Source organism: Podarcis gaigeae, assembly GCF_964106915.1.
Source record: "Podarcis gaigeae genome assembly, chromosome: 2".
NCBI classification, from domain to species: Eukaryota; Metazoa; Chordata; class Lepidosauria; order Squamata; family Lacertidae; genus Podarcis; species Podarcis gaigeae.
Window position 1 is genome coordinate 13,887,502 of NC_139679.1, and position 19,880 is coordinate 13,907,381.

The following is a 19,880-nucleotide window of genomic DNA, read 5'->3' on the forward strand; positions in this document are numbered from 1 at the left end:
AAGGGATCCAGAGCTATTTTAAGGGGGGGGGTGAGAGATGGGCAGCCCGGGAGGTACCCCTTTATCACGGCAAATCCAGTTTTAACCCATGCATACTGTGTTGCCCAGTGTAGCATAAACTGACAGCTTGTAGCATAAGCTGACAACTTAGTTTGTGGGGAGAAATGTTACTTGGATTGTAATCGACAATCAACCCTAGGTTAAGTAAAGGGTAAAGGGACCCCTGACCATTAGTTCCAGTCATGACCGACTCTGGGGTTGCGGCGTTCATCTCGCTTTATTGGCCGAGGGAACCGGCATACAGCTTCTGGGTCATGTGGCCAGCATGACTGAGCCGCTTCTGGCGAACCAGAGCCGTGCATGGAAACGCCGTTTACCTTCCCGCTGGAGCGGTACCTATTTATCTACTTGCACTTTGACATGCTTTCAAACTGCTAGCTTGGCAGGAGCAGGGAACGAGCAATGGGAGCTCACCCTGTTGCGGGGATTCGAACCGCCAACCTTCTGATCGGCAAGTCCTAGGCTCTGTGGTTTAACCCACAGTTGCCGTTAAAAGCAAGGAAACTGTCAATTAAACTGCTGACAAACACTAGCTAGGGTCAAGCTTAAAAAGAAGAAAGCGTCAGTGGGTACCTTGATCATTTGAAACAATGTGTGTGAAACAGGATTTCTCTCTTCCCTTATGTATATATATTTCCTTTTATATTTGGTACAGCCTGAATTTGTTTTCTGCCATTTCAATGGAAAATGTAATTTTCATTCTTTCTCTACTTAGAAACCGGGTCTGTCTCTCCCTGGATGTGTGAAATAATAGTGGGTTAAGATGAATACGTTCTTAGAAGATCCTTGCTGTAGCTCCTAAGATGGGATTCTGATGGCTCTACTTTCCCATCTCTTAGCAAATGGATACCTTATCATGATTTCTCAAATTGAGGCCATATGCAGCCACCTGGGAGCTTGGTACAGGCATAAAAGCATGGAGACTGAGGACAGGGTAGAAAATAAGGCAGAGAGGTGAGGCCACAGGAGCAATGGATGTAGCCACCCGGTGCCTTTTAGTTTCTCACGAGGAAGCTGGTGTGTGCTTTGTAAAGTGGAACTTGAGGCTTCTGAACAATGTCTTGGCAGTTCTGCCTTTCAACTTCATGCTTTTGGGTTTTCAGATGATCAGGAACTGGTATCTCGACTCCAGAAGTACGTACAAATGATACCTCTTTTCTTTTGCATCCAGCACCTTCCAGGTGGCGGCATGGGAATGGCGGAAGGCCCCCCCCCCCCCCAGTAAAAAGGTCCTGCCTTATGACTCCTACAAATATCATTCAGTTGAAAGCTACAAGCCGCTATGCCTGAGTTAAGTGTTGCGATCAAGCACTGCAAAGAGACTGCCATGTGCCTTTAAAACAGGATTGCGGCGCCAGTTGCTTTTCTACAACTGCCATCACCCTGACCATTGGCCACATGGGCTGGGTGGGGTTGGGAACACAGCAACATCTGCACTGTTAGGTGCTCCCAACAATTTATAGGGCACCCCTATAAATAAATAAAAAGGGACGCAGGTGGCGCTGTGGGTTAAACCACAGAGCCTAGGACTTGCCGATCAGAAGGTCGGCGGTTCGAATCCCCGTGACGGGGTGAGCTCCCGTTGCTCGGTCCCTGCTCCTGCCAACCTAGCAGTTCAAAAGCACGTCAAAGTGCAAGTAGATAAATAGGTACCGCTCCGGCGGGAAGGTAAATGGCGTTTCCGTGCGCTGCTGTGGTTTGCCAGAAGCGGCTTAGTCATGCTGGCCACATGACCCAGAAGCTGTACGCCGGCTTCCTCGGCCAATAAAGTGAGATGAGCGCCGCAACCCCAGAGTTGACCGCGACTGGACCTAATGGTCAGGGGTCCCTTTACCTTTACTATAAATAAATCGGTTTTTCCTCTTGGGCAACACATGAGAAGTGTCGTAGCTGGAGATGCGGCTGTGTTTGGGTTCTCTGATATGCTCTCAGTGCTGTGGAGTTCACGAAACATTGCCTAGACCAGTGTTTCCCAACCTTGTGCCTCCAGATGTTTTTGGCCTACAACTCCCATCATCCCTGACCACTGGTCTTGCTAGCTAGGGATGATGGGAGTTGTAGGCCAAAAACATCTGGAGGCACAAGGTTGGGAAACACTGGCCTAGACTACCCAGTCCTGTCCTTGAGCCCTGCCTGTTCATTGGAAGCAGCTATCCCAGAACTGGGAAAAAATCGAGTATTTCAATTTGGGGGGGCTGATTGGAGGACATGTGTGATGTATCATGCAACTTAACACATTGGATTAGGCCTAATTCACAGTCCTTCAACCCTCCTTAGTATGAGGAAGGTTCAGTGGTGCAATGCACGCTCTTGAAGACAAAAAAAATGCTTTAATAATCAGCATTTGTGTAATGCTTTCTAAAAGGTTCCAAAATATTTCAGGTGCACCCTTGATAGTACCTGAGATTCACTCTTAACTCTTGTTGGCTATGAGTAAATCTTTAGTAGCATATCTATCCTTCTGAAAACGGCTCTACAGTGGTACCTCGGGTTACATACGCTTCAGGTTAGAGACTCCGCTAACCCAGAAATAGTGCTTCAGGTTAAGAACTTTGCTTCAGGATGAGAACAGAAATCGTGCTCCAGCCGCGCGGTGACAGCGAGAGGCCCCATTAGCTAAAGGGGTGCTTCAGGTTAAGAACAGTTTCAGGTTAAGAATGGACCTCCGGAACGAATTAAGTACTTAACCCGAGGTACCACTGTACTTGTTTGTATATTTTTCATCATAAAAAACTTACATGAATAGGAAGGACTCATGAGGCCAGGGATGTGACAACTTCAGCTGTTATGTACTGCTGCCCTCTACTGGGAATAGTGTTAAGTACACCTCAATTTTTATTTAAAACATTTCAAAGGCACTTTTTGATAAAAAATCCCAAGGAGCAACTAACAAAATAACGTATTTTTCAGTGTATAAGACGACCCCATGTATAAGACAACCCCCTTTTTTATTTAAACCCAAAATTAAGAAATGTAATTGTTTAGGTTTTTTTGGGGGGGGGAGGGAGGTCACTTTCGCCATTTACTCACCCGCCTGCCCACCGCTGCCGATCGCACACCTCATCGCAGCCACCAATTGTCTGCCTGCTCGCCACCACCACCAGCCCTCCCACCCACTTGCCGCAGCCGCCAATCGACTGCCTGCCTCGCCAGAGTCACTAATTGCCTGCCCAGTTGCCACAGCCAATTGCCAGCAGGCCTTGCCGCAGCCACCAATCACCCGCCCAGTCGCCACTGCCAATCTCCTTTTTGCTGCTGCCATTAATCGCATGTCCCCCTTCTGCATTCACTATCCGTGTATAAGATGACACCCAATTTTTGCCTAATTTTTTTAATAGCAAAAAGCATTGTCTTATACACAGAAAAATACGGTATTAAAAAAATCCACAATACCCACTAAAACATTTACAAATTTCAACAAGAGAAGCAGTAAGCAACAAAATTACAGCACATCCATAGGCAGGCTGTGTATTTAATGGAACCAACCGAAAAAGTTTTTTTAAATGCTTCAGATGTAGAACAAAGCAGGGGCAGACTTTTAGCGACGCTCTGTGTGATGCCCAAATTCAGTACCCCCCATCTCTCATTCTAAGGCATTGTTGCATTTCCCCCTTAGGCACTCAGCTTGGTGCCCATCGCAGGCGAACCAGCCACACTCCCCTAAACGTGCCTCTCGCCAAGGGCATCGGTATACATGTGCAAGGGGGCACTTGTAGAAGCTGAGTTAGGAGGCCTGAGTTATGTGTGAGTTGGCGCTGTGGGTTAAACTACAGAGCCTAGGACTTACCGATCAGAAGGTCGGCGGTTCGAATCCCCGCAATGGGGTGAGCTCCAGTTGCTCGGTCCCTGCTCCTGCCAACCTAGCAGTTCGAAAGCACCTCAAAGTGCAAGTAGATAAATAGGTACCGCTCCGGCGGGAAGGTAAACGGCGTTTCTGTGCGCTTCTCTGGTTGGCCAGAAGCGGCTTAGTCATGCTGGTCACATGACCCGGGAAAACTGTCTGCGGACAAACGTCTGCTCCCTCGGCCAGTAAAGCGAGAAAAGCGCCGCAACCCCAGAGTTGGCCACGACTGGACCTAACGGCCAGGGGTTCCTTTACCTTTATGTTTTGTTAAAGAAAAAATAGGAGTGATTGGCTTTTGCTGCCCAAGTCCATGAGTCCCCTAAGTCCATGATCAGTCAGAGATAAATGGATGGAGGCAGGAGGCAGTGAAAGCAAGGCAGATCTTTATTATTCTGTTGCGACAGAGTTCCCTCCCCTCCTAGCAAGGAGGCAAGAGAGACCCAGAGTTAAGAAGAAACATCTCATTTCAGGGTTTGCATTTTGGTGTGGAGAAGCACATCCCTCTGCAAAGTCAGAAATTACATCACACACAAGGTGGGCTTACTGCGGCTCAGGCAGGCCAAAGTGTGATATTGCTGAGGATTTAGTAGGTTTTACATAGTTCCAGACACAGTTTACACAAAACATTAGCATTTGATAAGACAATCAGGATGCCAGTCAGACATCCCTCAGGCTTCCTCAAACTTGGCCCGCCCGATGTACAATTCCCATCATCCCTGACCACTGGTCCCGCTAGCTAGGGATCATGGGAGTTGTAGGCCAAAAACATCTGGAGGGCCAAGTTTGAGGAAGCCTGATGTAGAGCATCTGGGCAAACATTTAATACAAAGAAGGTTCGTAGATACAGGAGAGGAATCCCTTCAGGAACTTTCCCTGATTGCTCTCTGCCTTTCTCAACCTGTGGGACCCCAGATGTTGAACTACAACTCCCATCACCCCTAGCTACCAAGGCCAGAAGTCAGGGATGATGGGAGTTGTAGTCCAACATCTGGAAACCCACAGGTTGAGAACCGCTGGCCTACATGTTCTCAGCAAAGGGAATTAAGGAGGCAGAGGGAATATTGAGAGCCTTTAGGAGAGCCAAGATGGCTTTTGGATTGCTCTCCTGTACTATTTTAGACACGTGGTTTATATACATGTGTATGTGTATGTGTTTACCTTGTGAAATTATCAACATTTATTCAATATTTGAGACCTTAGAATTCCTATAACACTTTCAATGTATTTTCACACACACACACACACACACACACACACCATTAAAAGAATTGGTGCAGACTTCCATTACTTCAGGGCAGTTGCATTTAAGCCAGTTATTTCAGAAAGCTTACCAAAATACAGCAGCCTTTTCCTTTTCCCAAATGGGCCAACGACACTTGAAGGAACTAACCATCTAGGTAGGTCCCCATCTGATACTGTAGCCTTATGAGGCTTTGCCCTCGGGTGGGAAAAAATATTGCACCCGGGAAAGGGAAAATGGGAGTCAAACAGACACTCAAGGTATAGTTTCAGAGAAAAAGCTTTATGTCTACCATCCATGAACTGGTAGAAGCAGCAAGTGTGATAGTTCACAAACAAGCACGGGTTCACAGCCATTTGGACAGAGTATATATTCCCCTTCCAGTTCCATCTCCTGTTTAGGAGATAGATCCAGACAAACCTGCTTCTGAATCAGACTGTTTCCACTGAAAACCCTTTAGGGGATGGTTTGCAACAGTTTGGTACAAATGAATAACCACACCCTAGGCCACCCGACCCCACCCCCACCCATCTCCCCCCCCCCCTTCACCTCTTTCCCCTTTCCTTCCTAATGTCTCAACAAATGAAACTGATTTGTAAAAATCTTACATGGGGGAAAAACATGAGAGAGAGACATTGCACACTTTTGCAAATCAACAAAATCTTTAATAAATAAATAAATAAATACAAAAAAAAAACCCCCATAAAAAGAGGCCTCCTCACCCGAAGGACATCAAAGCCCACCTGAAGTCCCAAAATCCCTGAAGTCCTGATCCACGCAGATCTATGCGTGTATGGAGCGATCTGCGTGGATCTGCATCTGATAGTTTACGACTCCCTGTTGTAGGGAATCACATGTATAATCGTATGTTTGGGGACATCAGGTGGCCTTTGACGTCCCTCAGGTAAGCTTTGGGTATATGGCTTTCCTCCATCTCCACTGCGCAGGATTCCTCTGGAATGACAAGATCACTTGCACAGCCTTCCTCCATCTCAACTGCGCAGGATTTGACAAGATCTTCCACATGGGTTTCCTCCATCTCCACTGCGGAGGATTTCTCTTGAATTACCAGGTCCAGCAGAGAACCACACTTTGAACAAGTAGTTAGACTCTCGCTTTTCGCCACACTTCCTGGGGTAATAAGCACTACAGTTTCTATTTGAGATGTATCGGTTGCGGTGGTCCTGATGCAGCATCTCTCCATCCCAACAAATGCTGCACTCAGCAGCTGGAAACCTGCAGCGATTAGGCCTAGATAAATAGAAGGTCCAATATGCTGCTCGCTGGGAATTTGAGGCAATTCAAAAGATTCAGGGAAGTCAATTTCCCCATTTTGTAAGACAGCAGACATGTTCCATATCACGGAAATCAGGACGAGTATCCCTGCTGGTAAGTTCAGCAGAGCTCCAAGCCCAAAAAAGGTTAAGAGAAAATCCTTATGTTTTCTGGGCTCAAACACATTGCAGAGGGCAAATAACTGTAATCCAAGGGCCGCTGAATTCATAATGGCAGCTAAGGCCATTAAGTCCTGAGCAATAAAAATTTCCCTCGGGAGGCTTGGATGTTGTTCATGGAGCTCTTCACAATGGTAATAATAGTTTCCGTCGTTAGAAGGGTCTTTCCAAAAACAGACCTGCCAGATTCCAACCCAGATGTTTCCAGAGCCAATTCCCTTGATGTTGTCCACACGCCACACTCGCCAGTTGACAACGGCTGTTGAGGCAATGCACATAATCCAGGCCACAATATCCATCAGGAATGCACACAAGTGGAGACCGGAAACTAAACTCAGCCACCTGACCACCAGGGAGCCTTCTTTCACCCGCATGGTGGGTTTGGAGAGGAGGGGAGCAGGGGAGACCTTGGCAGACATCCTGGAAACAAAAGAGAAGACAAGATGCAGTGAGAGAGGGAATAACAAGCATGTCTAGTCATTGAAGGACATCCTCCCTCCTGCATTCTTCCTTCCATGCACAGAAAGAAGCAGCAAAAGAAAGAGTTCCCCTGCTCTCTCTCTCTCCCCCCCCCCCCGGTTAGGTATAGACATCTGATCCATTTCTTCCAGCAAACTGCTACTGATTTAATATACTCTTGCACTGTTCCTGTGAAAATGGCCAGAACCTCAGCAACCTGTTGTGGATGGGAGCTGCTCATGTTTTGCTGTTCTGCTATCTGCTACTGCACCTATCCTTTTCCACTGAGCATAAACACAGCTATGGCATAGTGAGGAATGTTTAATCCATAAACGTACGTGAAATGCCTTCCTCAGCTAGAGTCTAGCGTGCCAGGAACAGAGCAGGGACTTGCTAGGTATTCCTGAGCCTCAAGAAGACTGAGCTGTTGGCCACTGAGCTGACGTTCACCTGAGCAGCCGGCCAGCCACAGCAGCAACTGCTCTGCAGATTCTTAGGTCAGTTACAGTTACAGTTAGAATCCTGACAACAACACAAATCATAACTCCAGGGTACTGGTCATTTGGAACATCAGGAAGTGGAAAATGGGAGGGAACTCAGTTCCCTTCTTTCCCAATGCAGAGTGTCTTTTCCAGGACACTGTACAGTTAAAACACGTTCTTCCTGAAGTCAGATTCAGAGCAATTCCAGCAGTAAAAATGGTGATACAGTATGTGTATCTCAGTACAGATTTGTTTGATGGTTCTGAATGCATTTCATAAAGGATCTCCATGTACAAGAAAGGCTAATAGCATGAGGCCCTGAACCATAAGAATTGCCTTGGCAAAATTATTGAAGACTCCTTACAAACCTATCGTTCTTCTTCCCCATCCCATCTTGTTTGGACATTATAGTAAGGGAGAAGATCTTAGCTCTTTTCCTTTGCACTGAGATTACATGGAATTTGTGCCATGGGACCCCATCACTCACACCAATACAGGCAATACCATTTTCAGAACCTAGGTGCCCATGATTTAAAATCGCTTTCCTAATACACTTCAGTCAAAATATTTGTGTAGCTTCCTTCCTGTTCCTTTCTGTGTTGATCCTCCGAATGTGAGTTTCCACTGAAGTGTGTGTGTGTGTGTGTGTGTGTGTGAGAGAGAGAGAGAGAGAGAGAGAGAGATTAACATTCGGCCAAGCAATGGGCCTAAATCCCTCTATTTCACCTGAAATAACTTTGGGAGCCAGCCTTTAAAAATCTAAAGTAGATATCAAATTCAGAGAAATTAAAAGCTGTCATCTTTTTGACTATTTGAAACATCTTAGAACATACACAAATGTTGATGTTTGAAGGAAGGCAGCAAATGGAGCATTGGAGCCATCCATTCATTTCAGGAGTTGTGACCATTGATAAGATGAAGCACTTTCACATCGCATGGCAGTGTGCAGTGTGCTTTTAAAAAGGTAAAGGTAAAGGACCCCTGACAGTTAAGTCCAGTCACGGCTCTGGGGTTGCGCCACTCATTGGCTTTACTGGCCGAGGGAGCTGACATTGGTCTGCAGACAGTTTTTACGGGTCATGTGGGCATTCTGGCGAAACAAGAACAGTGCACAGAAATGCCGTTTACCTTCCCGCTGGAGCGGTACCTATTTATCTACTTGCACTTTGACGTGGTTTGGAACTGCTAGGTTGGCAGGAGCTGGGACCGAGCAACGGGAGCTCACCCCCCTCAAAGACACAAGTCCAGTTCTGTATCTGCATGACATCATTCACACCCAAATGCTCTCCCTTTCTGTTTCCCCCACTTAATCCGGATACACCAGGAGATCTGAGGAGATCTTGGCCATTCTCTTGACAGGGACCTCCGTTCTCAGGCCGGATTTCTGTTTTCCTTCATTCCTCCTTCTCCCGGTCTGGTTCCCTGAGAAAATAAGAGAGAGGAGGTTTCATGCAAGTCAAGGTGTGCAATGGATCTTCAGGGCATTTGGAAGGAAGAAAAGGTTCAGGAACAAGCGACGCAGCAGCCCCCCAAGCGTAAAAACACATTTGACATATCGCTCATGAGATTCCCCACCCTGTGGATATAAATGCAGAACATCCCGTGCTCCTATTAGTATACAAAGTGGGGTATTTCATATGATAAGAACAGAGGCAGCTGCCTTATATGGAGCCAGACCAATTTTGGGAAAGTGCTACACGGGCCAGTCCACCAATTGGCTACCAAGGAGAACATAGCAAAAGACAAAATGGCTGCCATATGGTGTGGTATGAAATAGATTTGCCTGGCTGTGGGGCGTGAAGGCCACACCCTGCTAGACCCTTTCCACGTGGCCTAGGACCCGACTCGCTGGCCCCACAAAAGAGGCTCCTCATGAGGCCAGAGGAACATGGCCTGGCTGTGAGGCATAATTTGAAACCTCCAGTGCCAGTCCAGTGCTCTAACCACTAAACCACACTGCCCCCCCATTGCAGTCTATAACAGCCTGGAGGGCCACAGATGCCCCATATTCTCTGGCTCTGAGATTGGCCAAAGTTTCCTTTCTCTCCCTTGTTGTGCAAAAAGAAAAATGCCCATGACAAAATGTGACATTTTTGGTTCTTTGGGGACAGTTCTGCTTCTCTCTCTCTTCATTGGAAGGAGCCTCATCCCTTTTCACACCCAACTTCCTCCTGCACCCTCCCCCAGCTTCAAGATTTCCATGAAGAACTAACTAACTAAGCAACCCATGACTGGAATTTACGAGATTAAGGAGATAATTTAATTTTATATAATGAAAATAGATGGGAGGATAAGTTAATTGCGCAAGGCAAGAATATATAGGGTGACAAAAATAAAAAGAAACAAAGATGATGAGTTGGGTTCTTAAAATAACAACAACACATGCCTCCTCAGTGGATTTCAGAACAAATATGTCTCTCTTTTTTTAAAAAAAGGTTTTTCTGGAAGTTCAGACGTTGAGGGCTAATTCTTTTTCGGATGATAGAAACCCTTCTGTTTCCACCGAAAAACCTTTCAGGGGAGCAGTTGCAACATTTTGACACCATTTTTGAGTGAATTGCAGAACGTCAGATTTTTTCTGAAATTGTGACCGCGCGGCTTAGGGATTTTTTTTAAAAAAAGTTGTTCAGACGTCGAGGGCTAATTCTGTTTCCGATGAAAAAAAACCATCTGTTTCCACCAAAAAACCTTTCAGGGGATCGTCTGCAACAGTTCAGCACGATTTTTGAATAAATTGCAGAACGTCAGATTTTTGCTGAAATTGTGACCGCGCAGCTTAGGGATTTTTTCAAAAAAAAGTTGTTCAGACGTCGAGGGCTAATTCTGTTCCTGATGATAAAAATGTATCTGTTTCCACCGAAAAACCTTTCAGGGGATCGTCGGCAACAGTTCAGCACCATTTTTGAGGAAATTGCAGAACGTCAGATTTTTGCTGAAATTGTGACCAAGCGGCTTAGGGATTTTTTCAGAAAAAAGTTGTTCAGACATCGAGGGCTAATTCTGTTTCCCATGATAAAAACCCACCTGTTTCCACCAAAAAACATTTCAGGGGATCGTTTGCAACAGTTCAGCACCATTTCTGAAAGAATTGCAGAACGTCAGATTTTTGCTGAAATTGTGACCGCGCGGCTTAGGGATTTTTGCAAAAAAAAGTTGTTCAGACGTCGAGGGCTAATTCTGTTTCCCATGATAAAAACCCACCTGTTTCCACCAAAAAACCTTTCAGGGGATCGTTTGCAACAGTTCAGCACCATTTTTGAATGAATTGCAGAACGTCAGATTTTTGCTGAAATTGTGACCGCGCGGCTTAGGGATTTTTTTCAAAAAAAAGTTGTTCTGACGTTGAGTGCTAATTCTGTTTCTGATGATAAAAACGCAACTGTTTCCACCGAAAAACCTTTGAGGGGATCGTCTGCAACAGTTCAGCACCATTTTTGAGGAAATTGCAGAACGTCAGATTTTTGCTGAAATTGTGACCGCGTGGCTTAGGGATTTTTTCCAAAAAAAAGTTGTTCAGACGTTGAGGGCTAATTCTGTTTCTGATGATAAAAACCCACCTGTTTCCACCGAAAAACCTTACAGGGGATCGTTTGCAAGAGTTCAGCACCATTTTTGAATGAATTGCAGAACGTCAGATTTTTGCTGAAATTGTGACCGCGCGGCTTAGGGTTTTTTTTCAAAAAAAAGTTGTTCAGACGTTGAGGGCTAATTCTGTTTCCCATGATAAAAACCCACCTGTTTCCACCGAAAAACCTTTCAGTGGATCGTTTGCAACAGTTCAGCACCATTTTTGAATGAATTGCAGAACGTCAGATTTTTGCTGAAATTGTGACCGGGATTTTTTCAAAAAAAAGTTGATCAGACGTCGAGGGCTAATTCTGTTTCCCATGATAAAAACCCACCTGTTTCCACCAAAAAACCTTTCAGGGGATCGTTTGCAACAGTTCAGCACCATTTTTGAATGAATTACAGAACATCAGATTTTTGCTGAAATTGTGACCGCACGGCTTAGGGATTTTTTTTAAAAAAAGTTGTTTAGACGTCGAGGGCTAATTCTGTTTCTGATGATAAAAACGCATTTGTTTACACCGAAAAACCTTTCAGGGGATTGTCTGCAACAGTTCAGCACCATTTTTGAGGAAATTGCAGAACGTCAGATTTTTGCTGAAATTGTGACCGCGCGGCTTAGGGATTTTTGCAAAAAAAGTTGTTCAGACGTCGAGGGCTAATTCTGTTTCCCATGATAAAAACCCACCTGTTTCCACCAAAAAACCTTTCAGGGGATCGTTTGCAAGAGTTCAGCACAATTTTTGAATGAATTGGAGAACGTCAGATTTTTGCTGAAATTGTGACCGCGCGGCTTAGGGATTTTCTCAAAAAAAAGTTGTTCAGACGTCGATGGCTAATTCTGTTTCCCATGATAAAAACCCTCCTGTTTCCACCGAAAAACCTTTCAGGGGATCGTTTGCAACAGTTCAGCACCATTTTTTAGGAAATTGCAGAACGTCAGATTTTTGCTGAAATTGTGACCGCGCGGCTTAGGGATTTTTTTCAAAAAAAAGTTGTTCAGACGTTGAGGGCTAATTCTGTTTCCCATGATAAAAAGCAATCTGTTTCCACTGAAAAACCTTTCAGGGGATCTTTTGCAACAGTTCAGCACGATTGTTGAATGAATTGCAGAACGTCAGATTTTTGCTGAAATTGTGACCGCGCGGCTTAGGTTTTTTTTTTTTAAAAAAAAGTTCTTCAGACTTTGAGGGCTAATTCTGTTTCCCATGATAAAAACCCACCTGTTTCCACTGAAAAACCTTTCAGGGGATCGTTTGCAAGAGTTCAGCACCATTTTTGAATGAATTGCAGAACGTCAGATTTTTGCTGAAATTGTGACCGCGCGGCTTAGGGATTTTTTCAAAAAAAAGTTGCTCTGACGTTGAGGGCTAATTCTGTTTCCCATGATAAAAACCCACCTGTTTCCACCGAAAAACCTTTCAGGGGATCGTTTGCAACAGTTCAGCAGCATTTTTGAGGAAATTGCAGAACATCAATTTTTTGCTGAAATTGTGACCGCGCGGCTTAGGGTTTTTTTCAAAAAAAAGTTGTTCAGACGTTGAGGGCTAATTCTGTTTCCCATGATAAAAACCCACCTGTTTCCACCGAAAAACCTTTCAGGGGATCGTTTGCAACAGTTCAGCACCATTTTTGAATGAATTACAGAACATCAGATTTTTGCTGAAATTGTGACCGCGTAGCTTAGGGATTTTTGCAAAAAAAGTTGTTCAGACGTTGAGGGCTAATTCTGTTTCTGATGATAAAAACCCACCTGTTTTCACCGAAAAACCTTTCAGGGGATCTTTTGCAACAGTTCAGCACGATTGTTGAATGAATTGCAGAACGTCAGATTTTTGCTGAAATTGTGACCGCGCGGCTTAGGTTTTTTTTTTTTTAAAAAAAGTTCTTCAGACTTTGAGGGCTAATTCTGTTTCCCATGATAAAAACCCACCTGTTTCCACTGAAAAACCTTTCAGGGGATCGTTTGCAAGAGTTCAGCACCATTTTTGAATGAATTGCAGAACGTCAGATTTTTGCTGAAATTGTGACCGCGCGGCTTAGGGATTTTTTCAAAAAAAAGTTGCTCTGACGTTGAGGGCTAATTCTGTTTCCCATGATAAAAACCCACCTGTTTCCACCGAAAAACCTTTCAGGGGATCGTTTGCAACAGTTCAGCACCATTTTTGAATGAATTACAGAACATCAGATTTTTGCTGAAATTGTGACCACGCAGCTTAGGGATTTTTGCAAAAAAAGTTGTTCAGACGTTGAGGGCTAATTCTGTTTCTGATGATAAAAACCCACCTGTTTTCACCGAAAAACCTTTCAGGGGATCGTCTGCAACAGTTCAGCACCATTTTTGAGGAAATTGCAGAACGTCAGATTTTTGCTGAAATTGTGACCGCGCGGCTTAGGGATTTTTTCCAAAAAAAAGTTGTTCAGACGTTGAGGGCTAATTCTGTTTCTGATGATAAAAACCCACCTGTTTCCACCGAAAAACCTTTCAGGGGATCGTCTGCAACAGTTCAGCACCATTTTTGAATGAATTGCAGAACGTCAGATTTTTGCTGAAATTGTGACCGCGCGGCTTAGGGTTTTTTTTTAAAAAAAAGTTCTTCAGACTTTGAGGGCTAATTCTGTTTCCCATGATAAAAACCCAAATGTTTCCACTGAAAAAACCTTACAGGGGATCGTCTGCAAGAGTTCAGCACCATTTTTGAATGAATTGCAGAACGTCAGATTTTTGCTGAAATTGTGACCGCGCGGCTTAGGGATTTTTGCAAAAAAAAGTAGTTCAGACGTCGAGGGCTAATTCTGTTCCTGATGAGAAAAATGCATCTGTTTCCACCGAAAAACCTTTCAGGGGATCGTCTGCAACAGTTCAGCACCATTTTTGAATGAATTGCAGAACGTCAGATTTTAGCTGAAATTGTGACCGCGCGGCTTAGGGATTTTTTTTAAAAAAAGTTGTTCAGACGTTGAGGGCTAATTCTGTTTCTGATGATAAAAATGCATCTGTTTCCACCGAAAAACCTTTCAGGGGATCGTCTGCAACAGTTCAGCACCATTTTTGAGGAAATTGCAGAACGTCAGATTTTTGCTGAAATTGTGACCGCGCGGCTTAGGGATTTTTGCAAAAAAAGTTGTTCAGACGTCAAGGGCTAATTCTGTTTCTGATGATAAAAACGCATCTGTTTACACCGAAAAACCTTTCAGGGGATCGTTTGCAACAGTTCAGAACCATTTTTGGGGAAATTGCAGAACGTCAGATTTTTGCTGAAATTGTGACCGCGCGGCTTAGGGATTTTTTCAAAAAAAAGTTGTTCAGATGTTGAGGACTTATTCTCTTTCCGATGATAAAAACCCACCTGTTTCCACGAAAAACCTTTCAGGGGATCGTTTGCAACAGTTCAGCACCATTTTTGAATGAATTGCAGAACGTCAGATTTTTGCTGAAATTGTGACCACGCGGCTTAGGTATTTTTGCAAAAAAAAGTTGTTTAGACGTCGAGGGCTAATTCTGTTTCCCATGATAAAAACCCACCTGTTTCCATCGAAAAACCTTTCAGGGGATCGTTTGCAACAGTTCAGCACCATTTTTGAATGAATTGCAGAACGTCAGATTTTTGCTGAAATTGTGATCGCGCGGCTTAGGGATTTTTTCAAAAAAAAGTTGTTCAGACGTTGAGGGCTAATTCTGTTTCCCATGATAAAAAGCAATCTGTTTCCACTGAAAAACCTTTCAGGGGATCTTTTGCAACAGTTCAGCACGATTTTTGAATGAATTGCAGAACGTCAGATTTTTGCTGAAATTGTGACCGCGCGGCTTAGGTTTTTTTTTTTTAAAAAAGTTCTTCAGACTTTGAGGGCTAATTCTGTTTCCCATGATAAAAACCCACCTGTTTCCACTGAAAAACCTTTCAGGGGATCGTTTGCAAGAGTTCAGCACCATTTTTGAATGAATTGCAGAACGTCAGATTTTTGCTGAAATTGTGACCGCGCGGCTTAGGGATTTTTTCAAAAAAAAGTTGCTCTGACGTTGAGGGCTAATTCTGTTTCCCATGATAAAAACCCACCTGTTTCCACCGAAAAACCTTTCAGGGGATCGTTTGCAACAGTTCAGCAGCATTTTTGAGGAAATTGCAGAACATCAATTTTTTGCTGAAATTGTGACCGCGCGGCTTAGGGTTTTTTTCAAAAAAAAGTTGTTCAGACGTTGAGGGCTAATTCTGTTTCCCATGATAAAAACCCACCTGTTTCCACCGAAAAACCTTTCAGGGGATCGTTTGCAACAGTTCAGCACCATTTTTGAATGAATTACAGAACATCAGATTTTTGCTGAAATTGTGACCGCGTAGCTTAGGGATTTTTGCAAAAAAAGTTGTTCAGACGTTGAGGGCTAATTCTGTTTCTGATGATAAAAACCCACCTGTTTTCACCGGAAAACCTTTCAGGGGATCGTCTGCAACAGTTCAGCACCATTTTTGAGGAAATTGCAGAACGTCAGATTTTTGCTGAAATTGTGACCGCGCGGCTTAGGGATTTTTTCCAAAAAAAAGTTGTTCAGACGTTGAGGGCTAATTCTGTTTCCCATGATAAAAACCCACCTGTTTCCACCGAAAAACCTTTCAGGGGATCGTCTGCAACAGTTCAGCACCATTTTTGAATGAATTGCAGAACGTCAGATTTTTGCTGAAATTGTGATCGCGCGGTTTACGGATTTTTTTCAAAAAAATGTTGTTCAGACATTGAGGGCTAATTCTGTTTCTGATGATAAAAACGCATCTGTTTCCACCGAAAAACCTTTCAGGGGATCGTTTGCAACAGTTCAGCACCATTTTTGAAGAAATTGCAGAACGTCAGATTTTTGCTGAAATTGTGACCGCGCGGCTTAGGGTTTTTTTTTAAAAAAAAGTTCTTCAGACTTTGAGGGCTAATTCTGTTTCCCATGATAAAAACCCAAATGTTTCCACTGAAAAACCTTACAGGGGATCGTCTGCATGAGTTCAGCACCATTTTTGAATGAATTGCAGAACGTCAGATTTTTGCTGAAATTGTGACCGCGCGGCTTAGGGATTTTTGCAAAAAAAAGTTGTTCAGACGTCGAGGGCTAATTCTGTTCCTGATGAGAAAAATGCATCTGTTTCCACCGAAAAACCTTTCAGGGGATCGTCTGCAACAGTTCAGCACCATTTTTGAATGAATTGCAGAACGTCAGATTTTAGCTGAAATTGTGACCGCGCGGCTTAGGGATTTTTTTTAAAAAAAGTTGTTCAGACGTTGAGGGCTAATTCTGTTTCTGATGATAAAAATGCATCTGTTTCCACTGAAAAACCTTTCAGGGGATCGTCTGCAACAGTTCAGCACCATTTTTGAGGAAATTGCAGAACGTCAGATTTTTGCTGAAATTGTGACCGCGCGGCTTAGGGATTTTTGCAAAAAAAGTTGTTCAGACGTCAAGGGCTAATTCTGTTTCTGATGATAAAAACGCATCTGTTTACACCGAAAAACCTTTCAGGGGATCGTTTGCAACAGTTCAGAACCATTTTTGGGGAAATTGCAGAACGTCAGATTTTTGCTGAAATTGTGACCTCGCGGCTTAGGGATTATTTCAAAAAAAAGTTATTCAGATGTTGAGGACTTATTCTCTTTCCGATGATAAAAACCCACCTGTTTCCACGAAAAACCTTTCAGGGGATCGTTTGCAACAGTTCAGCACCATTTTTGAATGAATTGCAGAACGTCAGATTTTTGCTGAAATTGTGACCACGCGGCTTAGGTATTTTTGCAAAAAAAAGTTGTTTAGACGTCGAGGGCTAATTCTGTTTCCCATGATAAAAACCCACCTGTTTCCATCGAAAAACCTTTCAGGGGATCGTTTGCAACAGTTCAGCACCATTTTTGAATGAATTGCAGAACGTCAGATTTTTGCTGAAATTGTGATCGCGCGGCTTAGGGATTTTTTCAAAAAAAAGTTGTTCAGACGTCGAGGGCTAATTCTGTTTCCCATGATAAAAACCCACCTGTTTCCACCAAAAAACCTTTCAGGGGATCGTTTGCAACAGTTCAGCACCATTTTTGAATGAATTGCAGAACGTCAGATTTTTGCTGAAATTGTGACCGCGCGGCTTAGGGATTTTTTTTTTAAAAAAGTTGCTCTGACGTTGAGGGCTAATTCTGTTTCTGATGATAAAAACCCACCTGTTTCCACCGAAAAACCTTTCAGGGGATCGTTTGCAACAGTTCAGCAGCATTTTTGAGGAAATTGCAGAACGTCAGATTTTTGCTGAAATTGTGACCGCGCGGCTTAGGGTTTTTTTCAAAAAAAAGTTGTTCAGACGTTGAGGGCTAATTCTGTTTCCCATGATAAAAACCCACCTGTTTCCACCGAAAAACCTTTCAGGGGATCGTTTGCAACAGTTCAGCACCATTTTTGAATGAATTACAGAACATCAGATTTTTGCTGAAATTGTGACCGCGCAGCTTAGGGTTTTTTGCAAAAAAAGTTGTTCAGACGTTGAGGGCTAATTCTGTTTCTGATGATAAAAACCCACCTGTTTCCACCGAAAAACCTTTCAGGGGATCGTCTGCAACAGTTCAGCACCATTTTTGAATGAATTGCAGAACGTCAGATTTTTGCTGAAATTGTGACCGCGCGGTTTAGATTTTTTTTTAAAAAAAAGTTGTTCACACGTCGAGGGCTAATTCTGTTTCCGATGATAAAAACCCACCTGTTTCCACCGAAAAACCTTTCAGGGGATCGTTTGCAACAGTTCAGCACCATTTTTGAATGAATTGCAGAACGTCAGATTTTTGCTGAAATTGTGACCGCGCGGCTTAGGGATTTTTTTTTTAAAAAAGTTGTTCTGACGTTGAGTGCTAATTCTGTTTCTCATGATAAAAACACAACTGTTTCCACAGAAAAACCTTTCAGGGGATCGTCTGCAACAGTTCAGCACCATTTTTGAGGAAATTGCAGAACGTCAGATTTTTGCTGAAATTGTGACCGCGCGGCTTAGGGTTTTTTTTTAAAAAAAGTTGTTCAGACGTCGAGGGCTAATTCTGTTTCCCATGATAAAAACCCACCTGTTTCCACCGAAAAACCTTTCAGGGGATCGTTTGCAACAGTTCAGCACCATTTTTGAATGAATTACAGAACGTCAGATTTTTGCTGAAATTGTGACCGCGCAGCTTAGGGATTTTTGCAAAAAAAAGTTGTTCAGACGTTGAGGGCTAATTCTGTTTCTGATGATAAAAACCCACCTGTTTTCACCGAAAAACCTTTCAGGGGATCGTCTGCAACAGTTCAGCACCATTTTTGAGGAAATTGCAGAACGTCAGATTTTTGCTGAAATTGTGACCGCGCGGCTTAGGGATTTTTTTCAAAAAAAAGTTGTTCAGACGTTGAGGGCTAATTCTGTTTCCCATGATAAAAACCCACCTGTTTCCACCGAAAAACCTTTCAGGGGATCGTTTGCAACAGTTCAGCACCATTTTTGAATGAATTGCAGAACGTCAGATTTTTGCTGAAATTGTGATCGCGCGGCTTACGGATTTTTTCAAAAAAATGTTGTTCAGACATTGAGGGCTAATTCTGTTTCTGTTGATAAAAACGCTTCTGTTTCCACCGAAAAACCTTTCAGGGGATCGTTTGCAACAGTTCAGCACCATTTTTGAGGAAATTGCAGAACGTCAGATTTTGCTGAAATTGTGACCGCGCGGCTTAGGGTTTTTTTTTAAAAAAAGTTCTTCAGACTTTGAGGGCTAATTCTGTTTCCCATGATAAAAACCCAAATGTTTCCACTGAAAAACCTTACAGGGGATCGTCTGCAAGAGTTCAGCACCATTTTTGAATGAATTGCAGAACGTCAGATTTTTGCTGAAATTGTGACCGCGCGGCTTAGGGATTTTTGCAAAAAAAAGTTGTTCAGACGTCGAGGGCTAATTCTGTTCCTGATGAGAAAAATGCATCTGTTTCCACCGAAAAACCTTTCAGGGGATCGTCTGCAACAGTTCAGCACCATTTTTGAATGAATTGCAGAACGTCAGATTTTAGCTGAAATTGTGACCGCGCGGCTTAGGGATTTTATTTTAAAAAAAGTTGTTCAGACGTTGAGGGCTAATTCTGTTTCTGATGATAAAAATGCATCTGTTTCCACCGAAAAACCTTTCAGGGGATCGTCTGCAACAGTTCAGCACCATTTTTGAGGAAATTGCAGAACGTCAGATTTTTGCTGAAATTGTGACCGTGCGGCTTAGGGATTTTTGCAAAAAAAGTTGTTCAGACGTCGAGGGCTAATTCTGTTTCTGATGATAAAAACGCATCTGTTTACACCGAAAAACCTTTCAGGGGATCGTTTGCAACAGTTCAGAACCATTTTTGGGGAAATTGCAGAACGTCAGATTTTTGCTGAAATTGTGACCGCGCGGCTTAGGGATTTTTTCAAAAAAAAGTTGTTCAGATGTTGAGGACTTATTCTCTTTCCGATGATAAAAACCCACCTGTTTCCACGAAAAACCTTTCAGGGGATCGTTTGCAACAGTTCAGCACCATTTTTGAATGAATTGCAGAACGTCAGATTTTTGCTGAAATTGTGACCACGCGGCTTAGGTATTTTTGCAAAAAAAAGTTGCTTAGACGTCGAGGGCTAATTCTGTTTCCCATGATAAAAACCCACCTGTTTCCATCGAAAAACCTTTCAGGGGATCGTTTGCAACAGTTCAGCACCATTTTTGAATGAATTGCAGAACGTCAGATTTTTGCTGAAATTGTGATCGCGCGGCTTAGGGAT

At 43.4% G+C, this 19,880-nt stretch overlaps 1 protein-coding gene across 2 annotated transcripts; it reads right to left on the reverse strand.

Annotated features, from left to right (window-relative positions):
• Positions 1-5,722: 5,722 nt before the first annotated feature.
• Positions 5,723-9,978, reverse strand: LOC310838623 (claudin-34-like). Of its 2 annotated transcripts, none has more exons than XM_083726162.1 (2): positions 8,869-9,978; positions 5,723-7,018 (listed from the first exon to the last, which is right to left on the reverse strand). In XM_083726162.1, the coding sequence occupies exon 2, from the start codon at positions 7,015-7,017 to the stop codon at positions 5,995-5,997; it is 1,023 nt and encodes a 340-aa protein (XP_083582288.1). In that variant the 5' UTR covers position 7,018; positions 8,869-9,978; the 3' UTR covers positions 5,723-5,994. The 2 variants fall into 2 exon arrangements, with proteins under 2 accessions (XP_083582288.1, XP_083582287.1); XM_083726161.1 differs by lacking the exon at positions 8,869-9,978 and adding an exon at positions 7,396-7,545.
• Between the last annotated feature and the right edge of the window lie 9,902 nt (positions 9,979-19,880).